The sequence below is a fragment of the Sorex araneus genome, chromosome 5 (genome assembly GCF_027595985.1).
Source record: "Sorex araneus isolate mSorAra2 chromosome 5, mSorAra2.pri, whole genome shotgun sequence".
NCBI lineage: Eukaryota > Metazoa > Chordata > Mammalia > Eulipotyphla > Soricidae > Sorex > Sorex araneus.
In genome coordinates, this window is record NC_073306.1 from 84,648,134 (window position 1) to 84,672,407 (window position 24,274).

The window sequence follows — 24,274 nt, forward strand, 5'->3', positions numbered from 1 at the left end:
AGGACTGGACTAGAGAGCTTTGTGAAACTATAGCAGTTAGGGGCTGGAGCAATAGCACAGCGGGTAGGGCAATTGCCTTGCACATGGCCAACCTGGGTTCAAATCCCAGCATCCCATATGGTCCCATGAGCACCGCCAGGAGTACTTTGCATTGCTGGGTGTGACGCAAAAGAAAAAAGAAACTATAGTAGTTTAAATGGGGTGGAGGATTGTTTTTCATTTGTTTGATTTCAGATGAAATTGGAGATAACTATATTGTAATGTTAATTGAAGCGTTTGAGAATAAGCATATGCCTCATGGGAAAGTTTAGTATAAAAGGTAAAGTACTGGGACTTCAGGTCTTACAGTTGGATTCATGAGAAATTGAAAGATAATGTATATTATTCAAGAACAAATGGAGGCAAAATTTTTTCTTAGTGGATTTTGTCTTTATTGGCAGTACAGGAAACAGCATTTTGCACGCCCCACCCAGTGTCCATTTACTGTTTGGGTACAGGGGTGGGGAGTGGATCTTAAATAGTGATGTAAAGTATAGTTGAAGGTTATAGACATAACTCAGATGGCAGGAACATATGCTTTGTATTCAGGAGTTCCTGGTTCAGTTTCTGGCCTACATGGTCCCCCAACCACCTCTAAGCTGTGGCCCCAAAACAAAATACTTGACTGAAATAAAACGGTGGTTATTTATCTACAGAAAGTTTTCAGTAATTGGGCTCCGGCCGAGTTTCGTCCCAGGTGCCCATGCCTCTGCACAGCCGGTGGATGTGGAACGAGCAGGAACCAGAGACAGCTTTAGAATTTGGGGTTCCAGCAAGTGCTTGCAACCATGTATGGAGACTGTGAACTAAGCTTTTGCTACATGCTGTTCCAGGAAGGGAAATGATTCATTTTCCAACTTAAATCTCCGCGGACTTAATTACTATAATACAGAAATTGTATTGAAATGTACCGCGGCCGCGTGACATTTTATCTCTTCATTCTCATCATTATCAAATATTTCCTTGTTAATAGAGCTGTATTCTTGGGGGATAAATTCCAACAAAAATAGTGAGTCTGTTTTGACACTCCAACAACAATAGTGAGTTTTGTGTTGAAATATGGAATGTAATCAAGGTAAAGAGAAAAGGAAGTGAAATTATCAGTCACGTACAAGGTGGGGGGGGGTCTGGGGGGTGAGGGTGGGATGTATGCTGTTTTTTGTTGTTGTTGTTTTGTTTTGTTTTTGTTTTTATGGGTGGTGGAATATGGGCACTGGTGAAGGGATGGGTGTTTGAGCATTGTATAACTGAGATATAAGTCTGAGAACTTTGTAACTTTCCACTTGGTGATTCAATAAAATAAATTAAAAAAAATAATAAAATAAATTTTAAAAATTTTTTAAAAAAGAAAGTTTTCAGTAATTGAGAGAAATTGCACATTGTCTTCAGACTATAAAGGGTTTGTGAAAGACTGTATTAGAATTGTTCATTTCTTTCTGGCACTGGGGGATTCGAACACAGAACTTTTCACATGTAAGACCTGCTCTGCCACTGAGTTGGATCCCTGGTATACTGTCATAAGGGTAAGAGATCCTGGCAGAGTCAGAGACAATAGAATAGAACTCAGTTATTGAAAAATAGATGAAATCTTGCCATTTGCAGCCTGAATGAACCTAGAGGCTTCATGCTTAGTGAAATAAATCCAAGAGGAGAAACACTATATGATTTCATTCATATGGTTTTCATATACGCTGTAAGACCATTTAATGATTGCCAGAAGGGAAGGTGACAGGAGGATGATTGGTGATGAATTTAGTGTAGTTATTTGTGTACATATACGTGTGTATCCACATATAAATTTTTTATAAATTAAAGGGTTTATTTTTAATAAACTGAAACTTAGATGATTGCATTGTTACTGTATAAATAAGTAAATCTGGGGGTGGAGAGATAGCACAGTGGGTAGGGCGTTTGCCTTGCATGCGGCCGACCCGGGTTCAAATCCCAGCATACCATATGGTCCTCTGAGCATGGCCAGGGGTAATTCCTGAGTGCAGAGCCAGGAGTAACCCCTGTGCTATTGCCAGGTGTGACCCAAAAAGCAAAAATATATATATATATAAATAAGTAAATCTGGGGCCGGAGCGATAGCACAGCAGGTAGGGCATTTGCCTTGCATGCGGCCGACCCGGGTTTGATCCCCGGCATCCCATATGGTACCCCAAGCACTGCCAGGAGTAATTCCTGAGTGCAAAGCCAGGAGTAACCCCTGAGCATCACTGGGTGGGACCCAAAAAGAAAAAAAAAAATAAGTAAATCTGTTGTTTAAATTTAGAAAAGTATGTTCTGTGATCATTAATAGAAAAGTAAGCATCTTGGAAAGTGACTTTTTTTGATCTGATTTTTATAATACTATAAAGCAAACTAGCTTATCAGATGAAGTTATTGTTTCTCAAATTTATGATTATTTAAGTTGTCAGTGTAGAAGAAACAAAGATCACCATATTTTTGGCCTGTTAAAATAACAGGACTTAATTAAGATCATTTATTTTCTTTTTGGGGGTACGTGGAGTGTGTTCTACATCCCGTGATACTCAGGAATCAAACACAGGTCAGCCAAGTGCAAGCCAGGTGCCTTATACACTGAACTATTGCTCTGGCCCCTATAGTTATTTGTTTTCTAGTCTTACTGTCCATTCTTTCTAAATGAGTTTTACTTATTTTACATATTTTTATACTCATTTGAACAGATGTTTTCTGATCAGATTTTCAAGCTTTTCTCAAGTTCCACTTTCATTCTTTTCCAGTTAAAACATGAGAAAAAGCACTATCCTAGATTATATATTTATTTGAATTTAAATCTTTATCCAACATTGTCAGTTCTCTAACTTGACCTTTATTTTGAAAAAGGTCTTTTCTGCTTTTCTTATAGTATAGGAATTGTTAACTATTTTTCAGTTTATGTATTAGAGAAGCACAGGCAATTTTCAATTCATGTATGATAAATGTGAAAGGCAAGTGCATATGATATTATGGTGTTTAATGATGCTTTTAAAATCTGAACAGTAATATTTGTCATTCTGTTTAAAAAAAAATGTTTTAAGTAACTAGTCATGTTCTGGTTTTACCTAGATATTTTACATTTCTTTTTTTAGTGAATGGAGTGCCCTCTCGAAGTCCAAGATTGGTTGCTTCCGGGGATGACTCTGTGGATAGTCTGCTGCAGCGTATGGTACAGCATGAAGACGAAGAACACATGGACAAAAATATTGATGCTGTGATTGCATCTGCCTCTGTAGCACCTTCCTCCAGTCCAGGCCATAGCCACAGCAAGGAGCGAACTCTGGGAAAATCTGACAGCCTTCTTGTGCCTGCAGTCCCCAGTGACTCTTGCAGTAATAGCCTCTCGCTCCTTTCTGAAAAGTTGCCAAGCAGCTGTTCCCCCCATCATATCAAGAGAAGTGTTGTGGAAGCTATGCAGCGCCAGGCTCGGAAAATGTGCAATTATGACAAAATCTTAGCAACCAAGAAAAATCTGGATCATGTCAATAAAATTTTAAAAGCCAAAAAACTTCAAAGACAGTCCAGGACAGGGAATAACTTTGTGAAACGCAGGCCTGGTCGGCCACGGAAATGTCCTCTCCAGGCTGTAGTATCCATGCAAGCATTCCAAGCTGCCCAGTTTGTCAGTCCAGAATTGAATGAAGGGGAAGAAGTAGCAGCACTGCATCTCCATCCTGATACGGTTACAGATGTCATTGAGGCTGTTGTTCAGAGTGTTAACCTGAATCCAGAACATAAGAAGGGTTTGAAAAGGAAAAACTGGCTATTGGAAGAACAGACCAAGAAGAAGCAAAAGCCATTCCCAGAAGAAGAGCAAGAAAACACTACAAGGTAATAATGCCTTATTATTTTAAAATATTTTTCATATCTCTCCCAACATTCTGGCCTCTTTATCTTTTTGAATAGCAATAATTAAAATTTCATTATTGGGGTTTTTTGCGGTTTTTTTGGAAGGAAGTGGTCAAGGGGCAAACTGTATTCCTGTCCTCTTAGCCATTTCCCTGTTCCCTGTTTTATTTAAAAATACTCTTGTTGGGGCTGGAGCAATAGCACAACGGGTAGGGCGTTTGCCTTGCTCGCGGCCAACCAGGGTTTGATTCCCAACATCCCATATGGTCCCCTGAGCACCGCCAGGGGTGATTCCTGAGTGCAGAGCCAGGAGTAACCCCTGTGCATTGCCAGGTGTGACCCAAAAAGCAAGAAAAAAAAACTCTTGTTTATGCCTTGTAAAGCTGAAATAATTAAGAAACAAAGAAAAAGGATCTAAAGTCTAGTTCAAGCCATTCAGTTTGCCAATGAGATCAAAGCTCTAAGAGATGATGTATTTTCAGATTTCAGATCTGAAAGCATACTGTTTTAATGTTGTCATTTCTGCAGTTTATCTTTCCTCTGGATTCTAGTGAAATAGTTTTTGAGAGAGAAAAGTAATTTAAGTTTTAAAAATCTTTTAAGTGGTTGTCTTTCTTACTCTGTTGATTAATTTATTCTTTACTTGCTTATTTAAAACATTATCATAAACTAAATTATTTTTTGTGAACTTTTGGTTTGGGGCTATACCTGTCAGTGCTCCAAGGTCATTTTTGGTAGTGGGGGAGGGGGTCTTGTGCTAGAGATAAAATTAGGACCTTCCACGTATAGAGCATGCACTCTAGTCCTTTGAGACATCTCCCCTGCCCCTCATAAATTAAATTCTTACATATATATATTCTTACATATATATTTTTTAATTTTAGGTTATTATTTATTTGTTGTAGTTTAGGTGCAGTGGTTGCTATAATGCTTACAATTTTTATGTACAAAGTTTAGCACCTTTTCATGACTACCAAAGTGGCCAAGACCAACCCTCCATTATCCTTTTATCACTTCTAATCTGCCTCTTCCCCCCTCAACCTCTCACTGCTTCATAGAATTGCTTTAGAAGTTTTGTACCAAAGGCCTTGGGTTTGTCATTCAACACTGTCTTTTTCCTTGTTTTGTTTCTCTGTCCATCACAGATGAGTAGTAACATCTGACATTTGTCTTCCTTCTCTTCCTTGATGCCCTCCCTCCAGTTTCATCCACAGTGCAGCACAATACATGATTTCATCTAATAGCTGCATAGAATGCTATTGTGTATATATACCATAACTCCTTTATATATATGTTGTTGGACATTTGGCTTTTCATATGCTTTAAGCATAATTGTTTAGATATATATATATTTTTTTTCTTTTTTGGGTTTTGGGGTCATACCCAGTGATGCTTAGGGATTACTCCTGGCTCTGCACCTATGAATTACTCCTGGCAGTGCTCAAGGGACCATATGAAAAGCCAGGGATTGAACCAGGTCAGCCAGGTGCAAAGCAAACACCCTACCCACTGTACTATTGCTCCTGCCCCAGTTGATCAAACATCTTTTCAAGTGATTGTCTTTATATTTGCAGGGTAATGTAAAGAATTGGAGTCCTTGGGTCATATGGAAGTTATATTCAACTTTTTTTGAGAAGTCTTTTTACTCTTTACTGCATTTTCACCAACAGTCATTGGTGGTTGTTTTTTTTTTTTAATCACATCTCTGCTAGCACTGGTGGTTTCCTGTCTCTTTTTTGATATATGCCATTCTTTTTTTTTTTTCTTTTTGGGTCACACCTGGCAATACATCGGGGTTACTCCTGGCTTTGCACTCAGGAATTACTCCTGGCGGTGCTCAGGGGACCATATGGGATGCTGGGGATCGAACCCGGGTCAACCGCGTGCAAGGCAAATGCCCTACCCACTGTGCTATCGCTCCAGCCCCGATATATGCCATTATTGCGGTGTGAGATGATCTCTTATTGTCATTTTGACTTGCATTTCTCTTATAATGATTGTCAACACTTTCATATGTTCAGTAACTATATGAATGTCTTTTTGGGGAAAGTGTCTTTCTCCTCCCTCAGTGGATTGGGTTTGGTTTGGGGGTATCTTTGTGCGTCGGGGGGAACGGGCTTGATTTTGGCTTTTGAGTTTTTTTAGCAAATTGAGTTTGTAATCGTTTTATTTTTTGTCTTGGGGCCACAGGCAATGTTGCTCAGGGATCAAACCAAGCAAGCACCTTACCAGCTTGCTATCTCTCTGGCGCTTTTTTATTGCTGTATGTATTAATCCTTTGTCTGATATATGGTGTACAAATATTTTCTCTCAGTCATCATTGTGTCTTTTATTTTTAGCCTGGATTTCTTTTCCATGCAACATAGTTTTAGAAATTAATGCTGTCCCTTTTGGGTTTTTTTGTTTTGTTTTGTTTTTGCCATGTAATCAGTTAATCAATTCATTGAAGGTAACTCTGAGGTCCATATTCTAGGGGCTTTTGCCTGTTTTTCTCCTTTTATATTATGGATTCTGATCTATAAGCTTTTAATCCACTTTTAATGTAGGATGTAAGTTGAGATCCGCTTTTTTTTTCTTTTCCTTTTGTTTTTCTTAATGTGGCTCGATAATTTTCTGTATATCATGTGCTGTAGTCAGGAAATGCAATACCTTCCATCTGTTTTCATCAGACCTGCTTTGGCTTTTCTGGAGCTGGGGGAGGGGAAGGAGGTAGGGGGGAGGTGTAGTGCGGGATGCCTGTGTGCACGTGCATGCGCGCACGCATATTCACAGAAATTTTAGTAGTATTTTTCTAAGCTGTTGAAGAATGTTATTGGAGTTTAATTGGTAATGCTTTGAATCTGCGTAATGCTTTGGTAGGATGGTCATTTTGACCATTTTTAATTCTTCAATTCATGAACCTCTCCTGGTCTCTTCTATAACTTTAAATAGTGTCTTATGGTTTTCTATGTTTTGGGGTTTTGCGGTTGTTTTCTTTGTTTTTGTTTGTTTCTGGGCCCCACCCATCAATACTCAGGGTTTATTCTTGGCTCTTTGGGATCACTCTTGGCAGAGGTCGAGAGACCATATGAGGTTCTGGATATGTAACCCTGGTCAAACGCGTTGAAAGCAGCCCCTTACTATATTACCTCTGGCCCTGTGTTAATCTGTCTTTTTTTTTTTCATTCCTATGATTCTGATATTTTGGGAGAGCAGTTAAAGTCTGGTAGTCTTTTTTATTTCTTCTAGTGCATTGTTTACATGGAGAAATTAACAGATTTCTCTGTATTGATTTTGTTGCTGGTTACTACTTAGTTACATGGTTTATTGTTTCTTAAAAATGTTTTATGATGTTCTTATGGTCTTTTATGTCTGTTATTATCTGAAAATAGTCATAGTTTTAACTTCTTTCCCAGTTTGAATGCTTTTGATTTCTTCTTTTTTTTTTTTTTCTTTTTGGGTCACACCTGATGATGCACAGGGGTTACTCCTGGCTCTGCACTCAGGAATTACCCCTGGCTGTGCTCAGGGGACCATATGGGATGCTGGGAATCGAACCTGGGTCGGCCATGTGCAAGGCAAACGCCCTACCTGCTGTGCTATCGCTCCAGCCCCATGAATGCCTTTGATTTCTTTGTGAGGAATTGGGCCATGCCTGTGGGTGCTTCAGGCTTACTCCTTGCTCTATATTTAGAGATCACTCCTGACAATGCTCCAGAACCATATGGGCTGGAGGGATCAAAGTACTTTCTAGCCGACCCCATTGATTTAATTTTTTTGCCCTATTGCTGTTTCAAAGTTTTCCAAAACCAAGTTGAACAGTAGTGGACAAAGTAGACAACCTTAACTTGTGCTTGATCTCAGAGAGAATGCTTTTAGTTTTTGCCATTGATTATGATGTTGACTATAGTTTTGTTATATATGGCTATTGGATTTTATTATAAATGGGTATTTAATATTATCCCAGATCGTATCAGGGTGTTTAATCATATCTGTTGATATAATCATATTATTTTTATTTTCCTTCTGTTAATACAGTATATTACATTAATTGCTTTCATGTTTTGAATCATCCAAGAGTACGTCGAATCCCCTTGATCATGGTGCATATGGTGCATGATCCTTTAGACTGTTGCTTTTGGCTCACTGAGATTTAATTGAGGATCTTTACATCAATGTTCATCAGTATATTGCATGTAATTTTCTATTTTAGAAATCTCTTGCTCTCTTTCTGCTTTTGTTCTTTGGTTAATGTTGGCTTCAAAGAAGGATTCCTGTTTCTTAGATATTTTATTTTGTTTTCCTTATCTAATCTTTTCTGGTGTTGAGTTTTATTCTCGTAGTCATAAAGTTAGATTGCTTTCAAGGGGCTGGGGTGATAGCACAGTGGGTAGAGCATTTGCCTTGCACGCGGCAGACCCGAGTTCAGTTCCCAGCATCCCATATGGTCCCCAGCACTGCCAGGAGTAATTCCTGAGTGCAAAGCCAGGAATAAACCCTGTATATTGCTGGGTGTGACCCAAAAAGCAAAAAAAAAAGAGAGAAAAGAAAAGAAAGATTGCTTTCAAGCTTTTTTGGGTGGGAGGGATTTATTTGGGCCACACCCAGGGGTACTTGGACTATTACTGGCTCTGTGCTCATGCATCATGCATTGATGGTCAGAGAACCATGTGCAGCTCTTGAGTTTGCAAACCAAGGTTTGCAGCAAGCAAGGCAAGTGCCTTAAACCCTTTTGCCTGCTTTTCAGCTTTTGTTTGTTTGAGAGTCATGTCTATGAATGTTTACAGTTTCCTCCTGGCTCTGTGCTTAGGGATCACTCCTGGAAGGGCTTGGAACCATATGGGACACCAGGATTAAAACCCAGTTTGACTGTGTGCAAGGCAAGTTCCTACCACTGTACTCTCACTCTAGCCCCTCCAAAGTTATTTTTTAATAATTTTCTCCTCGCTTCCCTGCCCCACAATTTCAGCTGCCTCAGTCTCTTCATTCTCTTGATTTCTCTTCAGACATCATTAAGTTGGGGGCTGGAGCAATAGTACAGTGAGTAGGGCATTTGCCTTGCATGCAGCTGACCCGGGTTCAATTCCCAGCATCCCATATTGTCCCCTAAGCACCGCCAGGGGTAATTTCTGAGTGCAGAGTCAAGAGTAACCCCTGTGCATCACTGGGTGTGACTGGAAAAGCAAAAAAAAAAAAGCCACACAAACACATCCTCAAGTTAGCTAATACCTACTTTGAGTCTACACTGTTCAAAACAGTTTTTGCAAAAGTAAAAAAAAGTAAGACTTTTTTTCTTTTTTGTTTTCTCTTTTTCTCAGGGGCTGGAGCGATAGCACAGCAGTAGGGCATTTGCCTTTCACACGCCCAACCTGTGTTCGAATCCTCAGCCTCTCTCGGAGAGCCCTGCAAGCTACTGAGAGTATCTTGCCCACACGGCAGAGCCTGGCAAGCTACTCGTGGCGTATTCTATATGCCAAAAATACTAACAATAAGTCTCACAATGAGAGATGTTACTGGTACCCGCTCAAACAAATCAATGAGCAACAGGATGACAGTGACATTTTCTCATGTCCAATAATCTAAATTTCATAAACTTTCTCCAAGTTTATGGCATTTACTATACATTATTTCTTATTTTATGGTGTGGAACAAGTCTGGTGTTTTACTTCAGCATGGCTCAGTGAGAAAGTTGTCATACCTGTGATGTTTCTCAAACACGTTTCTGATATCTGTCATTAATCAGTTACCTATCATAGAAAGGCTATCATTTCTTTGTAAAATTATATTTAAATTCTCTTTGTAGCTTTTCTGAAGCAACAGTTGAGATTCCCAGTCCTCCAGAAGCCCCAGCAAAACCTCCTGATCTTGAAAATACCCTGCAGCCTATCCTTTCTATCATCCCAAGGGAGAAGAAGACCCCACGGCCTCCAAAAAAGAAGTATCAGAAAGCAGGGCTATATTCTGATGTTTACAAAATTACAGAGTAAGTACTAGTATTTATAAACTGTTGTCTTTTAATTTTATATTTAAAAATTTATATCTGAAATAATTTTATTTTACAAAATTACAGAGTAAGTACTAGTATTTATAAACTGTTGTCCTATAATTTTATATTTTATAAATTTATATCTGAAAAATTTTGCATCTAAAATACAGATTATCAAAAATATATAAATATAATAAACACGAGGGACCAGACAAGATAGGGCACTTGCCTTGCACTTAGCCGACCTGAGTTCGATCCCCAGCATCCTATACGTCCCCCAAGCACTGCCACAAGTGATCTCTGGAGTGACCCCTGAACACTGCTAGGTGAGGTTCAAAAAAGAAACAAACTAAAAGAAAAAAATATACATATTATACATCCAAATATTAATCTGATAATAACCACCAGTGCTCACTGTACTAGTAATACTTCACTATGTTGTTCTGGTCTAATAATCTTTTCTTTACCAGTCTAGATTATATTTCTGTAGTTTGGATTCTAGTGGAATAATCTCCATTAATTACTAATGAGGAAGATGGCTTTATAGGCATCTCTAAATGATCTTGATGTTTTTCCACATTTATTCCTCATTGAGCAAAATGCTTTCTATATTCCAAATACTTTTCCAGATGAGTAAAATTTTACTTTTTATTTTTTGTTTGGGACCACACCTATCACTGCTCCAGGATGTTCTTGGCTCTATGCTCAGAATTGATCCCTGATAGTACTCAAGATGACTATGTGTGACACCCAAAAGGAAAGAGAGAGAACAAATTGCAATTCCCTGCCACAGTGGCGGGGTGGGGTGGGAGGGATACTGGGTTCATTGGTGGTGGAGAATGGACACTGGTGAAGGTATGGGCTCTCAAACATTGGATGAGGGAAAAACAAGCACGAAAATGTATGAGTCTGTAACTGTACCCTTACTGTGACTCACTAATTTAAAAATAAATTAATTTAAAAAAAAATAGAATATTATGTTCATCTAACTGCTGTTGTAGAAAACAGGTTCTAGATTTCACCCTTCATCTAAAGTCATTTTTCAGTTATATGTAAGGGTTTTTTTTTTATGTTGATGTTCTTTTTGTTGCATTTAGAATCTGTTCCTCCGCCACTTAAATTTTCTTTGACTTACATTAAAATTCATTTGTTTAAAAAAAATAATAAAGTATCATATCAAGTTAAAAAAAAAGAGAGGACTATGTGTGGGGATTCAAACAAGCCATTCCTTTACTATCTCTGCAGTCCAGCCCAATACCACATAAAAGAACTTTATATTTCTTTGAAAAAAGATAACTTAATAAACTAGTTTTAGTTTATTAAAGTACAGCAGGTCAGGTGCTTGCTTTGCATGCCATTTAATGAGTTCTGGTCCCTGAAGCCCATTAGGATTGAGACCTGAATGTAGAGCCAGGTATAAGCCAAGTTCCTCAAAGTTTGGTCCAAAAGTACACAGATACATAAAGAAAAATAAATAGCCTCTATTATGGAGATTTCTACTTACCTTTTTCTAAGTACTTTATAGTAGAGGTCTTATTTTTGGGGGTTATTTTGGATGGGGCTTGGGAACCACACCTGGAGGTGCTCAGGACTTACTCTTGACTCTGGGTTCAGGGGTCACTGCTTGTGTTGCTTAGGAGACCGTATCTGGTACTGGGATCCAATCAAACTGGGTCTGCCATTTTTGCAAAGCAAGTCCTGATATATCTTTCTAAGTGAAGGTTTGATGTCAAAATCTTTAATCCAGTTTGAATTAACTTTTCTTTAGGGCATGAGATAGCAGTCTGATTTTGGGGGGGGGGGCTTGTGGCTACCCAGTTTTCCAGCATTTCTTAAAGTGATGTCCCTTGCTCTACTTTATATAATTCCTCTCTTTGTTGTACAGGAACTGTCCATACATTTGACATTCCACCTAGTTCCACAGTCTTAATTACTATAGTTTTGTAGTATCATTTAAAGCCAGGGAATGCAAGTCTTCCAGTCTTCTTTCTCAGGACTACTTTGGCTATTCTGGTAGTTTTATGGTTCCATACAAATTTTAGAAGTAAGTTATTCCATGTGTTTTCAGAATGCCATGGGAATTTGATGGGGATTGCATTGCATTCGTAAATTTGGATAAGATGAAATTTTTTTTCCATTCCTGGTGATGGCTCAGGGGTTACTCCTGGCTCTTCACTCAGGAATTATTTCTCACAGTGCTCGGGACCATATGGGGTGCCAGGGACTGAGTCCAGATTGGCCACATGCAAGCAAGCACCCTACCCCTGTATTGTTGCTCTGACACCCTGAAAATTTTAACAAAATGTTGATTCTTCCAATCCATGAACAAGGATTACTTCTGTGTACGTGTATAATTCTTCAGAAGTGGTTTCTTATTTTCTTTAATAGATCTTTCTCGTCTATTAAATTGATTTCCTTCCTTCATCCCTCCCTCTTTTCTTTCTTCCCTTCTTCCCTCCTTTTTGGGCCACTCCCAGCATGCTCAGGGCTTACTTGTGATTCTGCACTCAGAAATCACTCCTGATCGGGTTTAGGGGACCAGATAGGGTGCTGGGGATAGAACTCAGGTCAGTCATGAGCAAGACAAGCATCTTACCTGCTGTTCTATCTCTCCTGCCCCTATTTGTGGGTTGGTGTTTTTTGTTGTTGGTCGTTTTTGTTTTTTGTGGGTTTTTTTTGGGGGGGACACAATTATAAAAACGGATAGATTTTACAAAAAAATTTCTATTCTACATCATTATTTACATGAAAGAGTGAAACGGATTTCTTTGCATTGATTTTGTAACCTATCTTTCTGTGTAGGTTTTAATGGTTTCTAGGAGCTTTTTGAGTGGTGTCTGTAGGTGGTTTTTTTGGGGGGTTTTCTTTATTGTTGTGTGTATGTATGTGTACAATATCTTGCTATCTGCAAATAGTGAAGTTTTATTTCTGTACCAATTTTAATTCCTTTGCTTTCTATTTCCTACCCAATTGTTGTCTTAAGCACTTCTGATGCTATGAGGAACAGTCTTCATGCTGTTTTCCATAGAACCTGACCCAGAGAGCATTACCACTACAGATTTCTTTTTTTTTTTTCTTTTTTATCCTGCTAATACTGGGTGTTTCCCATCTTTGTGATACATCATCCTTACTGGTGTGAGGTGATACTCTTTTTTTCTTAATAATAATAATGGGTTTCCTTTGTTGTTCTTTTTCTAGTATCTTAGGATGTGTTGTCTTTTATTTGGGCCTTTTCTTATTCCTGATTAATGCTTTTGTTGCCATGGAAGTCCCTTTTGGGCTGGAACAGTAGCATAGTGGATAGGGCATTTGCCTTGCACCTGGCCAACCTGAGTTTGATTCCCAGCATCCCATATGGTCCCCTGAGCACCGCTAGGGGTAATTCCTGAGTGCAAAGCTAGGAGTAACCCCTGTGCATTGCCTGGTGTGACCCAAAAAGCAAAAAAAAAAAAAAAAAATCTTATAGCAGCTTTCGCTGTATGGATTTAGTGCGAGTTTCATCTTTGTTTCTTTGGCCATCTTTTATTTTCTTCTTCTGTACTGAGATATTTGCTTATTATTCGTTAGTCAGGTTCTAATTGCCACTTCTTGGTTGTTTCCTCTAAGTGCATTTGCTTGAGATTGCCCTGTAACTCTTAACTCTTAAGTTTAAAGCTAGTACATCTGTGTACATTGAACAAGACTGGTATTCCTAGCCTTTCCACTGTTGTGTTTTCAATTTATTACTAATTTCAATCAGAGTTTCTTAGTCTTTTTTTTTTTCTTAATCACTGTGAGATAGACCTTTACAAAGCTGTTCATGATTGGATTTCTCTTGGTCTTTTAAAGGAGATCATTTTGTGCTTTTTGAAAAGCTGCTTTAATGGCCATGAACTTCTTTAGCTGGTGTGTGTCCATAAAACTTATGTCACTCCCTTGAGTTTGAGTGAAAACTTAGATGAATAGATTATTTTTGTTGATACTAATATTATCCAACCTGTTTGTGCTTAGAACCATTTTCTTTTTTTTTTGGGGGGGGGGTATGGCCAAACACCAAAAATAAAAATAGAGTATATTGGATTTTTTTTTTCTTGGAAACATTCTTTATAATTTTCTTAAATGTAGCACTGTTCTTTACAAAGTTATTCATAGTTGAATTTTAGACAGCTGCTATTCCAGCAGTGTTCCCGGGCTCGCCCGCACACCCCCAGCCTGCCCTCTCGACAGGCACCTTTTTTTTTTTAATTTATTTATTTTTAATTAGTGAATCACCGTGAGGGTACAGTTACAGATTTATACACTTTTGTGCTTATGCTTCCCTCATACAAAGTTCGGGAACCCGTCCCTTCACCAGTGCCCATTCTCCACCACCAGTAAACCCAGCATCCTTCCCACCCTCCCCAATCCCATCTCCCCCCACCCCACCCTACCACTGTGGCAGGGCATTCCCTTCTGTTCTCTCTCTCTAATTAGCTGTTGTGGTTTGCAATAAAGGTGTTGAGTGGCCACTGTGCTCAGTCTCTAGCCCTCATTCAGCCCGAAACTCCCTTCCCCCACATGGCCTTCGACTACATTATAGTTGGTGATCCCTTCTCTGAGTTGCCCTTTCCCCAGAATGTGAGGCCAGCCTCCAAGCCATGGAGTCAACCTCCTGGTACTTATTTCTACAATTCTTGGGTGTTAGTCTCCCAATCTGTTATTCTATATACCATAGATGAGTGCAATGTTTCTATGTCTGTCTCTCTCTTTCTGACTCATTTCACTCAGCATGAAACTTTTCATGCCGATCCACTTAAATACAAAATTCATGACCTCCTTTTTTCTAACAGCTGCATAGTATTCCATTGTATAGATGTACCAAAGTTTCCTCAACCAGTCATCCGTTCTAGGGCATTCGGGTTTTTTCCAGATTCTGGCTATTGTAAACAGTGCTGCGATGAACATACATGTGCAGATGTCGTTTCGGGATTATACTTTTTTGCCTCTCTGGGATATATTCCCAGCAGTGGTATTGCTGGGTCAAATGGGAGCTCAATATCTAATTTTTTGAGAATCGTCCATATTGTTTTCCAGAAGGGCTGAACCAGTCAGCATTCCCACCAGCAGTACAGAAGGGTCCCTTTCTCCCCACATCCTCTCCAACAGCGGTTGCTTTTGTTCTTTTGGATGTGTGCTAGCCTCTGTGGTGTGAGGTGGTATCTCGTGGTTGTTTTGATCTGCATCTCTCTGATGATTAGTGATGTAGAGCACTTTTTCATGTGCCTTTTGGCCATTCGTATTTCTTCCTTGGTAAAGTTTCTGTTCATTTCTTCGCCCCATTTTTTGATGGGGTTGGATGTTTTCTACTTGTAGAGTTCAACCAGTGCTTTATATACCATTGATATCAACCCCTTATCTGATGGGTATTGTGTAAATATCCTTTCCCATTCTGTGGATAGTCTTTGTATTCTGGTCACTGTATCTTTTGCGGTGCAGAAGCTTTTTAGTTTAATGTAGTCCCATTTGTTGATCTGTTTTTACTAGATTGCTTAGTTCCGTGTCACCTTTGAAGATACCTTTATCTTCAATATCGTGGAGGGTTTTGCCGACCTTGTCTTCAATGTACCTTATGGTTTGTGGTCTAATGTTGAGGTCTTTAATCCCTTTTGATCTGACTTTTGTGCATGGTGTCAGGTCGAGGTCTGAGCCCATTGTTTTGCATGTGGTTGTCCAGTTGTGCCAGCACCATTTGTTAAAGAGGCTTTCCTTGCTCCACTTCACATCTCTTGCTCCCTTATCAAAGATTAGATGATCATACATTTGGGGTTGTAGGGATATTCCACCCTGTTCCATTGGTCTGCGGCTCTGCCTTTGTTCCAGTACCATGCTGTTTTAATTGTTACTGCTTTGTAGTAAAGTTTGAGGTTGGGGAGGGTGATGCCTCCCATCGACTTTTTCCCAAGAATTGTTTTAGCTATCCTTGGACGTTTGTTGTTCCATATGAATTTTAGGATTGCTTGATCCATTTCTTTGAAGAATGTCATGGGTATCCTTATAGGGATCCCGTTGAATCTGTATAATGCTTTGGGGAGTATTGCCATTTTGACAACATTGGTAGAACCATTTTCTTACATGTAAACAATGTAAAACCATTCTTACATGTAAACAATGTAGAAGAGAAAGAAATTTTTGTAAAAGCCTGAAGAATTTCATTTGACAAATTTGCACTGAGTCTTACTGGTATTCCTTTGCTATTCCTTTGGTATTTTTATGCTATTCCTTTGATCTTGCTACTCTCAGGACCCAAACTGTCTTTGTCTTATCATTTAAATTACAGTGTGTCTTAAGATCCTTCTATTTTATGTGGAATTCTTTACACTTCTTGGATCTCTGCATATGACTCCATCTTCAGATTGGTAAAGTTTTCAGCTATAATTTCTTTGGCCAATAGTTCCTGCCAATTTTTTTTTCTCCCTTTGGGAATATTAATAATTACTATTATTTCTCTTGGAATTAGCCCATAACTCTCTGGTGTTATCTTTGTTTCTTTTCACTCCTTTTGTTTTCTTAATGAAGGCTGTTTTTTTTTTTTAATTGAATCAATGTGAAAAAGATACAAAGTTTTCAGGTTTAAGTCTCAGTCATATAATGATTAAACCCCCATCCCTTCACCAGTGCACATGTTCCACCACCAAGAACACCAATATAACCCCCTCCGACGCCCCCCCCCATATGAGTAAGCTAATGATCTTCACTTTATTCTCTCTATACTTTGAATACATTCAATATTTCAGTAGAGAACTCACTATTATTATTTGGAATTTTCCCCCAACAATCAAGTCTGCTGAAAAGGCATCATTTAATAATTTGTTTTCCATTGCTGAGAATGAAGACTATGAGCTCGCATGGCCGTTGTCGTGGCTGCGCAGTTTTGGATTTCTGATATTTTAACTCAGTTCACAGTTTAGATGCATTTCTGTAAGAAGCCGTTCTGGGTGCCAAAATGTGTTAGAAGACCTCTTGTATCATAGTCTTTAAGGAGCAGAGGGTTCGTTTTGCACTCAGCAGCTTCGGATCTTATCTGGGCGGAGAGTGTGCCTGTAACGCCCCCAGTCCATGATCACTTACGAGCCACGTCACTGCAAACTTATACCTCTGGGTCGGGAGTCTTAGAAGTTGGCGCTTGCCACATGGGTGCTAGAAGGCTGTTTTATTGTGATATAGTTCAGAAAGTCTACAGTTAACCTGTTTAAAAGTGAACAAATTAATGGTGTTGCTATATTACATTATTCCTTTATTTTAACTTGTTTTTATTTTTGTGTATTAGGGCCACAACATGCTGTTTTTTCCATTACCACAAACAGAAATTCTAAAACTCTTAATCAATAGCTTCCCATTTCCCTACCCACTATCTCCAGTGTCTAATGTACTTTTCCATCTTGGAATTTGTCTGTTCAAGTGGAATCTTATAATTCTTGTAATCCTATATTTGGTCTGAGTTATTTTCTATAGTGTAATGTCTTTATTGTTTATGTTCTATCATTTTTATATTTTAATGAACAAATGGGTTATCATTTTACTGTTATAAATAATACATCATTTAGGTTTTTCTATCTATGCATCATTTTGGGAGGCATTTGTACACATGTGCCTCCATTCATACTTTATTCATTTGAGGTAACATTGTATTATGACATAAAAGCTTCATTAAATTTATGTTTATATTACTGTGTTCAGTTTGCTACCAAAAGTTCAATTTGATCCTTTGTTATATAATTACTTTTGTTCAACACACCTCCTTTTCTCATCCCTTTTGGTCACAGTAAATTAGTAAATAACTACATAAACATTTCTTTTTAACTTTAAAAATCATATTCTGAGCCACAGCCATAGTACAGCTTGTAGGGTGTTTGTCTTGCAAACAATTGACCCAGGTTCAATCGCCAGCATCCCATATGGTCATCCAAGCACTGACTTGATTGATTTCTGAGTGCAGAGCTAGACATAACCCCTAAGCATTGCCAGGTGTGTCCCAAAAACAATAACAAAAATAATATACATACATTTTGTATGATAGCAGTCCCTTTAATTTTACCTAGATGTAGTTTGTGGTCTGTAAACCGTAACAGACGAGTTATATGGTTTAGCCTAAAGAGTTTTTCATGTGCACTTAAACTGTTTTATTTGCTTATGTTAGATGGGGAGTAATTTATATTTCTACTGCATGTAATTGTTTTATTTATTTTTAATGTTTTGTTTTGGTTTTTGGGCCACACCTTGCAGTGCTCAGAACTTACACTCAGGCATCGTTCCTGGCAGTGCTTTGAGAACCATATGTGGTACTGGAGATCAAACCCAGATCAACCATGTTATCTTAAGTTAAATGCCCTGCCCACAGAACTATCACTCTGGCCGTCAATTTATGTATTTATTTATTTAATTAATTATTTATTTGGCGGAGGTGGGGCACGACCAGCAATGTTCACACATTACTCCTGGCTCTAGTACTTAGGAATTACTCCTAGCAGTGCTCAGGGGCCATATGGGATGCCAGGTATCAAACTGGTCAGCTATATAAAAGGCAAACACCCTACTGCTATACTGTTTCTCCAGTCCCTGTTTCATAAAATTTTAAAGATCTGTCCTTAATAAGTGTATACATTGGGCAGCATCCTACTAGCAGGAGCTGAAGAGAGAGCAACAACGGATGGTGTGCTTTCTTGCCTCGAAATCTGCTTTCCCAGGTTTGATGCCCAGCACCACTATTGTCCCAAACCCTGAGCACAGATCTTGGAGTAAACCCCAAGCACTGCTGGGTAAAGCCCAAAAACAGCAACAGTAACAACAACAAAAAAAAAAAAAAACAGAATTTAAGATTCTTTTGTTGTTGGCTTTGTGGAGGAAGTTTTAGACCGCATTTGGTGGTACTTACAGAGTTGCTCCAGTGATGCTGGAGATCAAACCAGGGGCTCCAGCATGCAGAGCAGCTCCAGCCCATTGAGCAATCTCCCTGTTTTCTGAGATGTCATGGGCAGAGAAAGGGCAAGATATGCTAAGTAGGAATTATTTCATACTTCTTTCCTATACGGACTGAAAAGGGTCTTGTGGCTATTATCTCATCTTCCTTTGGGGAATAGAAAAGATTACCTCACTGGTGCTGGCAAGAAAATTTCACGTTTAACATGACATTCTTACTGATCTTTGGTGTGGTTGTTGAAAGTCATATACTAACACTTCCAGACTATTTATTAGGGTGCAACTGTATTTCTCCCTTGATTCTGCCAGTTTTTTCTTCATGTGTTTGGGTCCTCTTAAGTTTGGTGCAGATATGTAATTGGCAGAACTTTTTAGTTAAACGGACCCTTCTGTCAATATTTAATTCCATCTTTTTTACTTAATGTCTCTTTTGATATTAATATATAAACTTCCCCTTTCCCTTTGGGGTTACTGTTGATATCTATATATTAAACCTTAAGCTTATTTTCACGAATTGCCTCCATTTGTGTTTTATTATTTTGCAATGATGCATTTTGATTGTCTTCTTTCCTTTTGTGTGTTGTCTTTTCTAACTTTTCTCTTGTTGAACATCACTTCCTAAAATTTTCATTTGAATCAATACTTTTAGCCACATGAGTCTTAGAGCATGAGTATTAGAGGGGATCGAAGTACTACATATATTAAGGGGTCCTGTGATGCATGCAAAGCAAGCACCTTATCACTGTACTATCTCTCCAACTCTATTTATTTGTCTTATAAGTTTTTTCTGAAATTTTTTTTTCCTGTAGTCACCTTATTAAGATTCAAGTATGAGGGTTTCTTGCCTTCCTAGAAAATAAATTTTTAAAATAACAGCTGACCGGGGGGAGGGGGGCACTGGAACGGGGCAGCGCCAGCCCAGTTTCCAATTTGCCTTGGCCGCCAGATGTCACGCCCTCGACCTGCCCTCAGCGCCATCTTGCCACAGCCAACAGTGAAGATCCAGGCCGTTCCAGCAGGCACCTCAAGCCGGAGAATACTCCAGACCCAGACTAGGCCAACACCAGGGTGCCAGACGGAGAAGGTACCGCCAGCACGCCTTCTCCAGATGGAGCCCCGGCGACACTGAGCTTCTACTAACGCGGCTCCAGTATGCAGGACTAGGACTTCTCCACACTGCGCAGCCGCATAAGCGACCTTTCCTGATATACAAAAAATATGCTCAGGAATGGCTCCACCACCCTTAAGCATCCATTATCCCAGAGGCACAGAAACCAATCTCAGAACGCAGTGGCTGCTGGCAGATATACTCCTGGACTCTGAACTTAGCTATGGCCCCATGCAGCCCCGGGAGGGGAAGGATTTCTCTCCCTTGGCCTTTTCCTCCCTGGACAGCATACCAACTGCCACCATTCAGAACCAGTTGGACGGAGAGATAGGAGTTTGCAGTGATGGGACAGGATGCATGGAGGATCTTGCGTGGGGGAGCAGAACTGCTTCCTGCTCAAATGAGACCCAAAGCGGTCGCCCATGAACAGCTCCTCCGCTCCTGAACAGCCATGATCCCAGTGCCACAGAAACCAATCTCGGAATGCAGCGACTGCTGGCAGAAATACCTCTGGACTAAATACCAGAATTCCAAAACTGGGCTGTGCTTTTGGAGTATCATTCAGTATCAAAGATCAGACTCAGGCTCACATATGAAAGGCATGTGCTCGACTTTTGAGCCGAATCTCTAACCCAGAAGTTGCTTGTCTTTCATAAAAGCAGCAATTAAGATTTCATTAACAAATGATTCAAAAAATCTCTACATGTGATTTGACTCCATGTGAGCTGAAATATCTCATACTGTCATATCGTTCAGAAATTAGGAATTATGATTTGTGAAAGTTCAACCTGCTACTTAGGTATTGAGAAAAGTTGAGAGAGAAGGCACATCACCATTATTGATCTGTAGAAGCTTTCCTATTCCATTTTAAGGCTAAAGAAGATGAGTTTATAAACTGGCATTCTGTGGGCAGTAGGTTGTGCTGTTCTAGCCCCCTCTAGTGAGAGTGAAGTGGCTTCATCGAAATAACTTACTTTGAACTTGTCTATTCTTTTTTTTTTTTAATTTATTTATGTTTAATTAGTGAATCACCGTGAGGGTACAGTTACATATTTATACATTTTTGTGCTCATGTTTCCCCCATACAAAGATTGAGGACCCATCCCTTCACCACTGCCCATTCTCCACCACCAGTAAACCCAGCATCCCTCCTACCCTCCCCAATCCCATCTTCCCCCACCGCACCCTGCCACTGTGGCAGGGCATTTCCTTTTGTTCTCTCTCTCTAATTAGGTGTTGTGGTTCACAATAGAGGTGTTGAGTGGCCACTGTGTTCAGTCTCTAGTCTACATTCAGCCCGCATCATCCTTCCCCCCCGCATGGCCTCCGACTGCATTATACTTGATGATCCCTTCTCTGAGTTGCCCTCTCCCCAGAATGTGAGGCCAGCTTCCAAGCCATGGAGTCAGCCTACTGGTACTTATTTCTACTATTCTTCTATTCTTGGGTGTTCGTCTCCTACTCTGTTATTCTATATTCCACAGATGAGTACAATCTTTCTATGTCTGTCTTTCTCTTTCTGACTCATTTCACTTAGCATGATACTTTCCATGCCGATCCACTTACATGCAAAATTCATGACCTCCTTTTTTCTAACAGCTGCATAGTATTCCATTGTATAGATGTACCAAAGTTTCTTCAACCAGTCATCTGTTCTAGGGCACTCAGGTTTTTTCCAGATTCTGGCTATTGTAAACAGTGCTGCAATGAACATATAAGTGCAGATGTCATTTCGACTATACTTTTTTGCTTCTCTGGGATATATTCCCAGCAGTGGTATTGCTGGGTCAAATGGGAAGATGAGGTGAAGAAATGAACAGAAACTTTACCAAGGAAGAGATACGAATGGCCAAAAGGCACATGAAAAAGTGCTCTACATCACTAATCATCAGGGAGATGCAGATCAAAACAACCATGAGATATCACCTCACACCACAGAGACTAGCACACATCCAAAAGAACAAAAGCAACCGCTGTTGGAGAGGATGTGGGGAGAAAGGGACCCTTCTGTACTGTTGGTGGGAATGCCGACTGGTTCAGCCCTTCTGGAAAACAATATGGACGATTCTCAAAAAATTAAATATTGAACTTGTCTATTCTTTAATACATTTCATTGGGCTTTATTAGATACATGATGATATTTTTTTCTTTTTGGGTCACACCCAGCGATGCACCCTGGACATGCTCAGGGGACCATATGGGATGCTGGGAATCGAACCCGGGTCAGCCGCGTGCAAGGCAAACTCCCTACCCGCTGTGCTATCATATCACTCCAGCCCCCTATTAGATACATTATTTAATGTAATGATAAGATTAAAGATAGAGCAAAAATAACCTAGATTCTATACATGCAAATAAATGTTATTGAACATTAAAAGGGAGAATTTTGGGAACCTACAATATAGTTGAACTTTGAAAATATGCTACATCAAGTGAAACAGTCAATAATAAAGGACAATTTTAAGTATACAGTAGTATTTTAATTGTATACTATTGTGTACTTTATCACAGTGACCTGCATTAAACGATAATTTTTTTAAATGATAAAATACTTAAATTTGTCCACATTTTTTTAAAGCAAATTTAAAACATCCCAACTGTGCTAGACAAGTCATTACCTCAACTTGTGGTGACATGTTCCTCTAATGATATAGATCACTGTATCACTGTAATCCCATCGATCATCGATTTGCTGGGTGGGCACCAGTAATGTCTCCATTTGTCCTACCCCTGAGATTTTAGCAGCCTCTCTTTACTCGTTTTTCCCAGTGGTACCGCATTGGAGGCTCTTTCAGGGTAAGGGGAATGAGACAATAAGACCCATCATTGCTACTATATTTGGCATATCGAATACGCCATGAAGATCTTGCTAGGCTCTGCCATGCAGACAAGATGCTCTTGGTACCTTGCCAGGTTCTCTTGACAGGGAGAACTAGGGTTTAAGAAGTCGTTGTTTTATAGTCTCTGGGTCTTGGCCATTGATGGGATTACACAGCGCTGAGGGCAGTTTGTGGGTGTGGCTGCCAAGCTACTGGAAAATGGGGGGTCTGGGTGGAGGAGGCCCAGTACCAGTCCAAGCATGCTTGGATATCTCAGCCCCAAGCCCCACACACCTGGGTTCCTCTACTGGTTTCTTCATGTGAGGTTTGTTCGAACATGTGGAGAGGGCCTTGAGTGTGGCTTTGGCTGGGTTCCGGAGGTCTTCAGCTGCCAGGGCTCTGCTCGGTGGCCCAGTGAAGACATCCAGGCACTGGTGCAAGAGACTCTCATATATATGGCTTAATATAAAATGTTGTGATTTTTGGTGTTCCTAAATGTGCATTGATCACAATAACATGCACATACCATCCTAGGAGTTTTCAGATGGCTCATTGTGAAATAACCATCCAATATATAGTGTAGGATGACATTACTTTGTCCTCTCCCCCCTTGCCATGAGTAGCTTGTCCAGGTTTTTCCCAGAGTTTAGGCTTACCCCAGTCTCACCCATCAAGGTGTTCCGGAATCTCTCCCATTCCTTTGTTTAGCTATAATCACTTCTCTTTGCTCTCTTCCCCAAAACAGTTAATCCCATGCTTTCCCTTAATCTGACTCTGCTAATTTGTAAGGTCAGACCTTCCTAGACACTGAATATTATAACATTGCCTTTCTCCCCTCTTTATGCCTTTTGAATAATTTACTTTAAAGCTATGTCTTTTTTGTATAGACACAAGAAGACAATATTATGTTTTTGTAACTTGGGACTTAATTGGCTTCAAATATTATTCCCTCCCGGTCATCTGCTTTCTCCACTTAAGCCTCAGTTGCCCTCGGTTCCTAGCACCCCAAAATCAGGGTCCCGACGAGGGACGGGACGGATCCAGGGCAAGCGGTGAGTTTTGTGCTACCCTGGCATCGAGATGGGCCTGGCCAAAGTGCCTAATTCTTAACTATAAATTAAGAATTATTGATCATAGACAAATGCTGTCATGATCCAAAGTAATGATGAGACTAGGACCCTGCTAGGGATAGGAAAAACTGATCTGGCCTGAGCACTGTAGTCTGAGATCGAGATGGCCCCTGGAGAGCAATTCTGTAAGCTTTAATGCATTTCTTATTGTGTCCATACAAAATGATTAATATTATGAAAAACAGATTCTTATATGTTTGCTGGCTGAGGAGAGGAGAAACACACTCATGGGACTTCACCCTTGGGTGGATCCTCCTGCCGAAAGGGAGTCAGTCCTAGGATAAGCATCCCCTGAGGGAAAGGAACCTCAACCCTATTGATGGTGACCACACCTATGTGTACACCCCAACCCCCTCATGCTGGGGAGATTTAACTAGGCTGTAAGAGTGGGTGGGGGGGCGAGATCCACAGATCCAGAGAGAGATCG

The 24,274-nt window shown here is 39.8% G+C and overlaps 1 protein-coding gene across 2 annotated transcripts in view; it reads left to right on the forward strand.

Moving 5' to 3' along the window:
• The window catches only part of ASH1L (ASH1 like histone lysine methyltransferase), a 177,879-nt gene that overhangs the window by 92,270 nt on the left and 61,335 nt on the right, over positions 1 to 24,274 (forward strand). For both annotated transcript variants that reach the window (XM_055139889.1, XM_055139890.1), the window contains exons 5-6: positions 3,135 to 3,873; positions 9,674 to 9,853. In XM_055139889.1, coding sequence (XP_054995864.1) covers positions 3,135 to 3,873; positions 9,674 to 9,853 — 919 coding nt within the window. The remainder of the gene's footprint in view (positions 1 to 3,134; positions 3,874 to 9,673; positions 9,854 to 24,274) is intronic.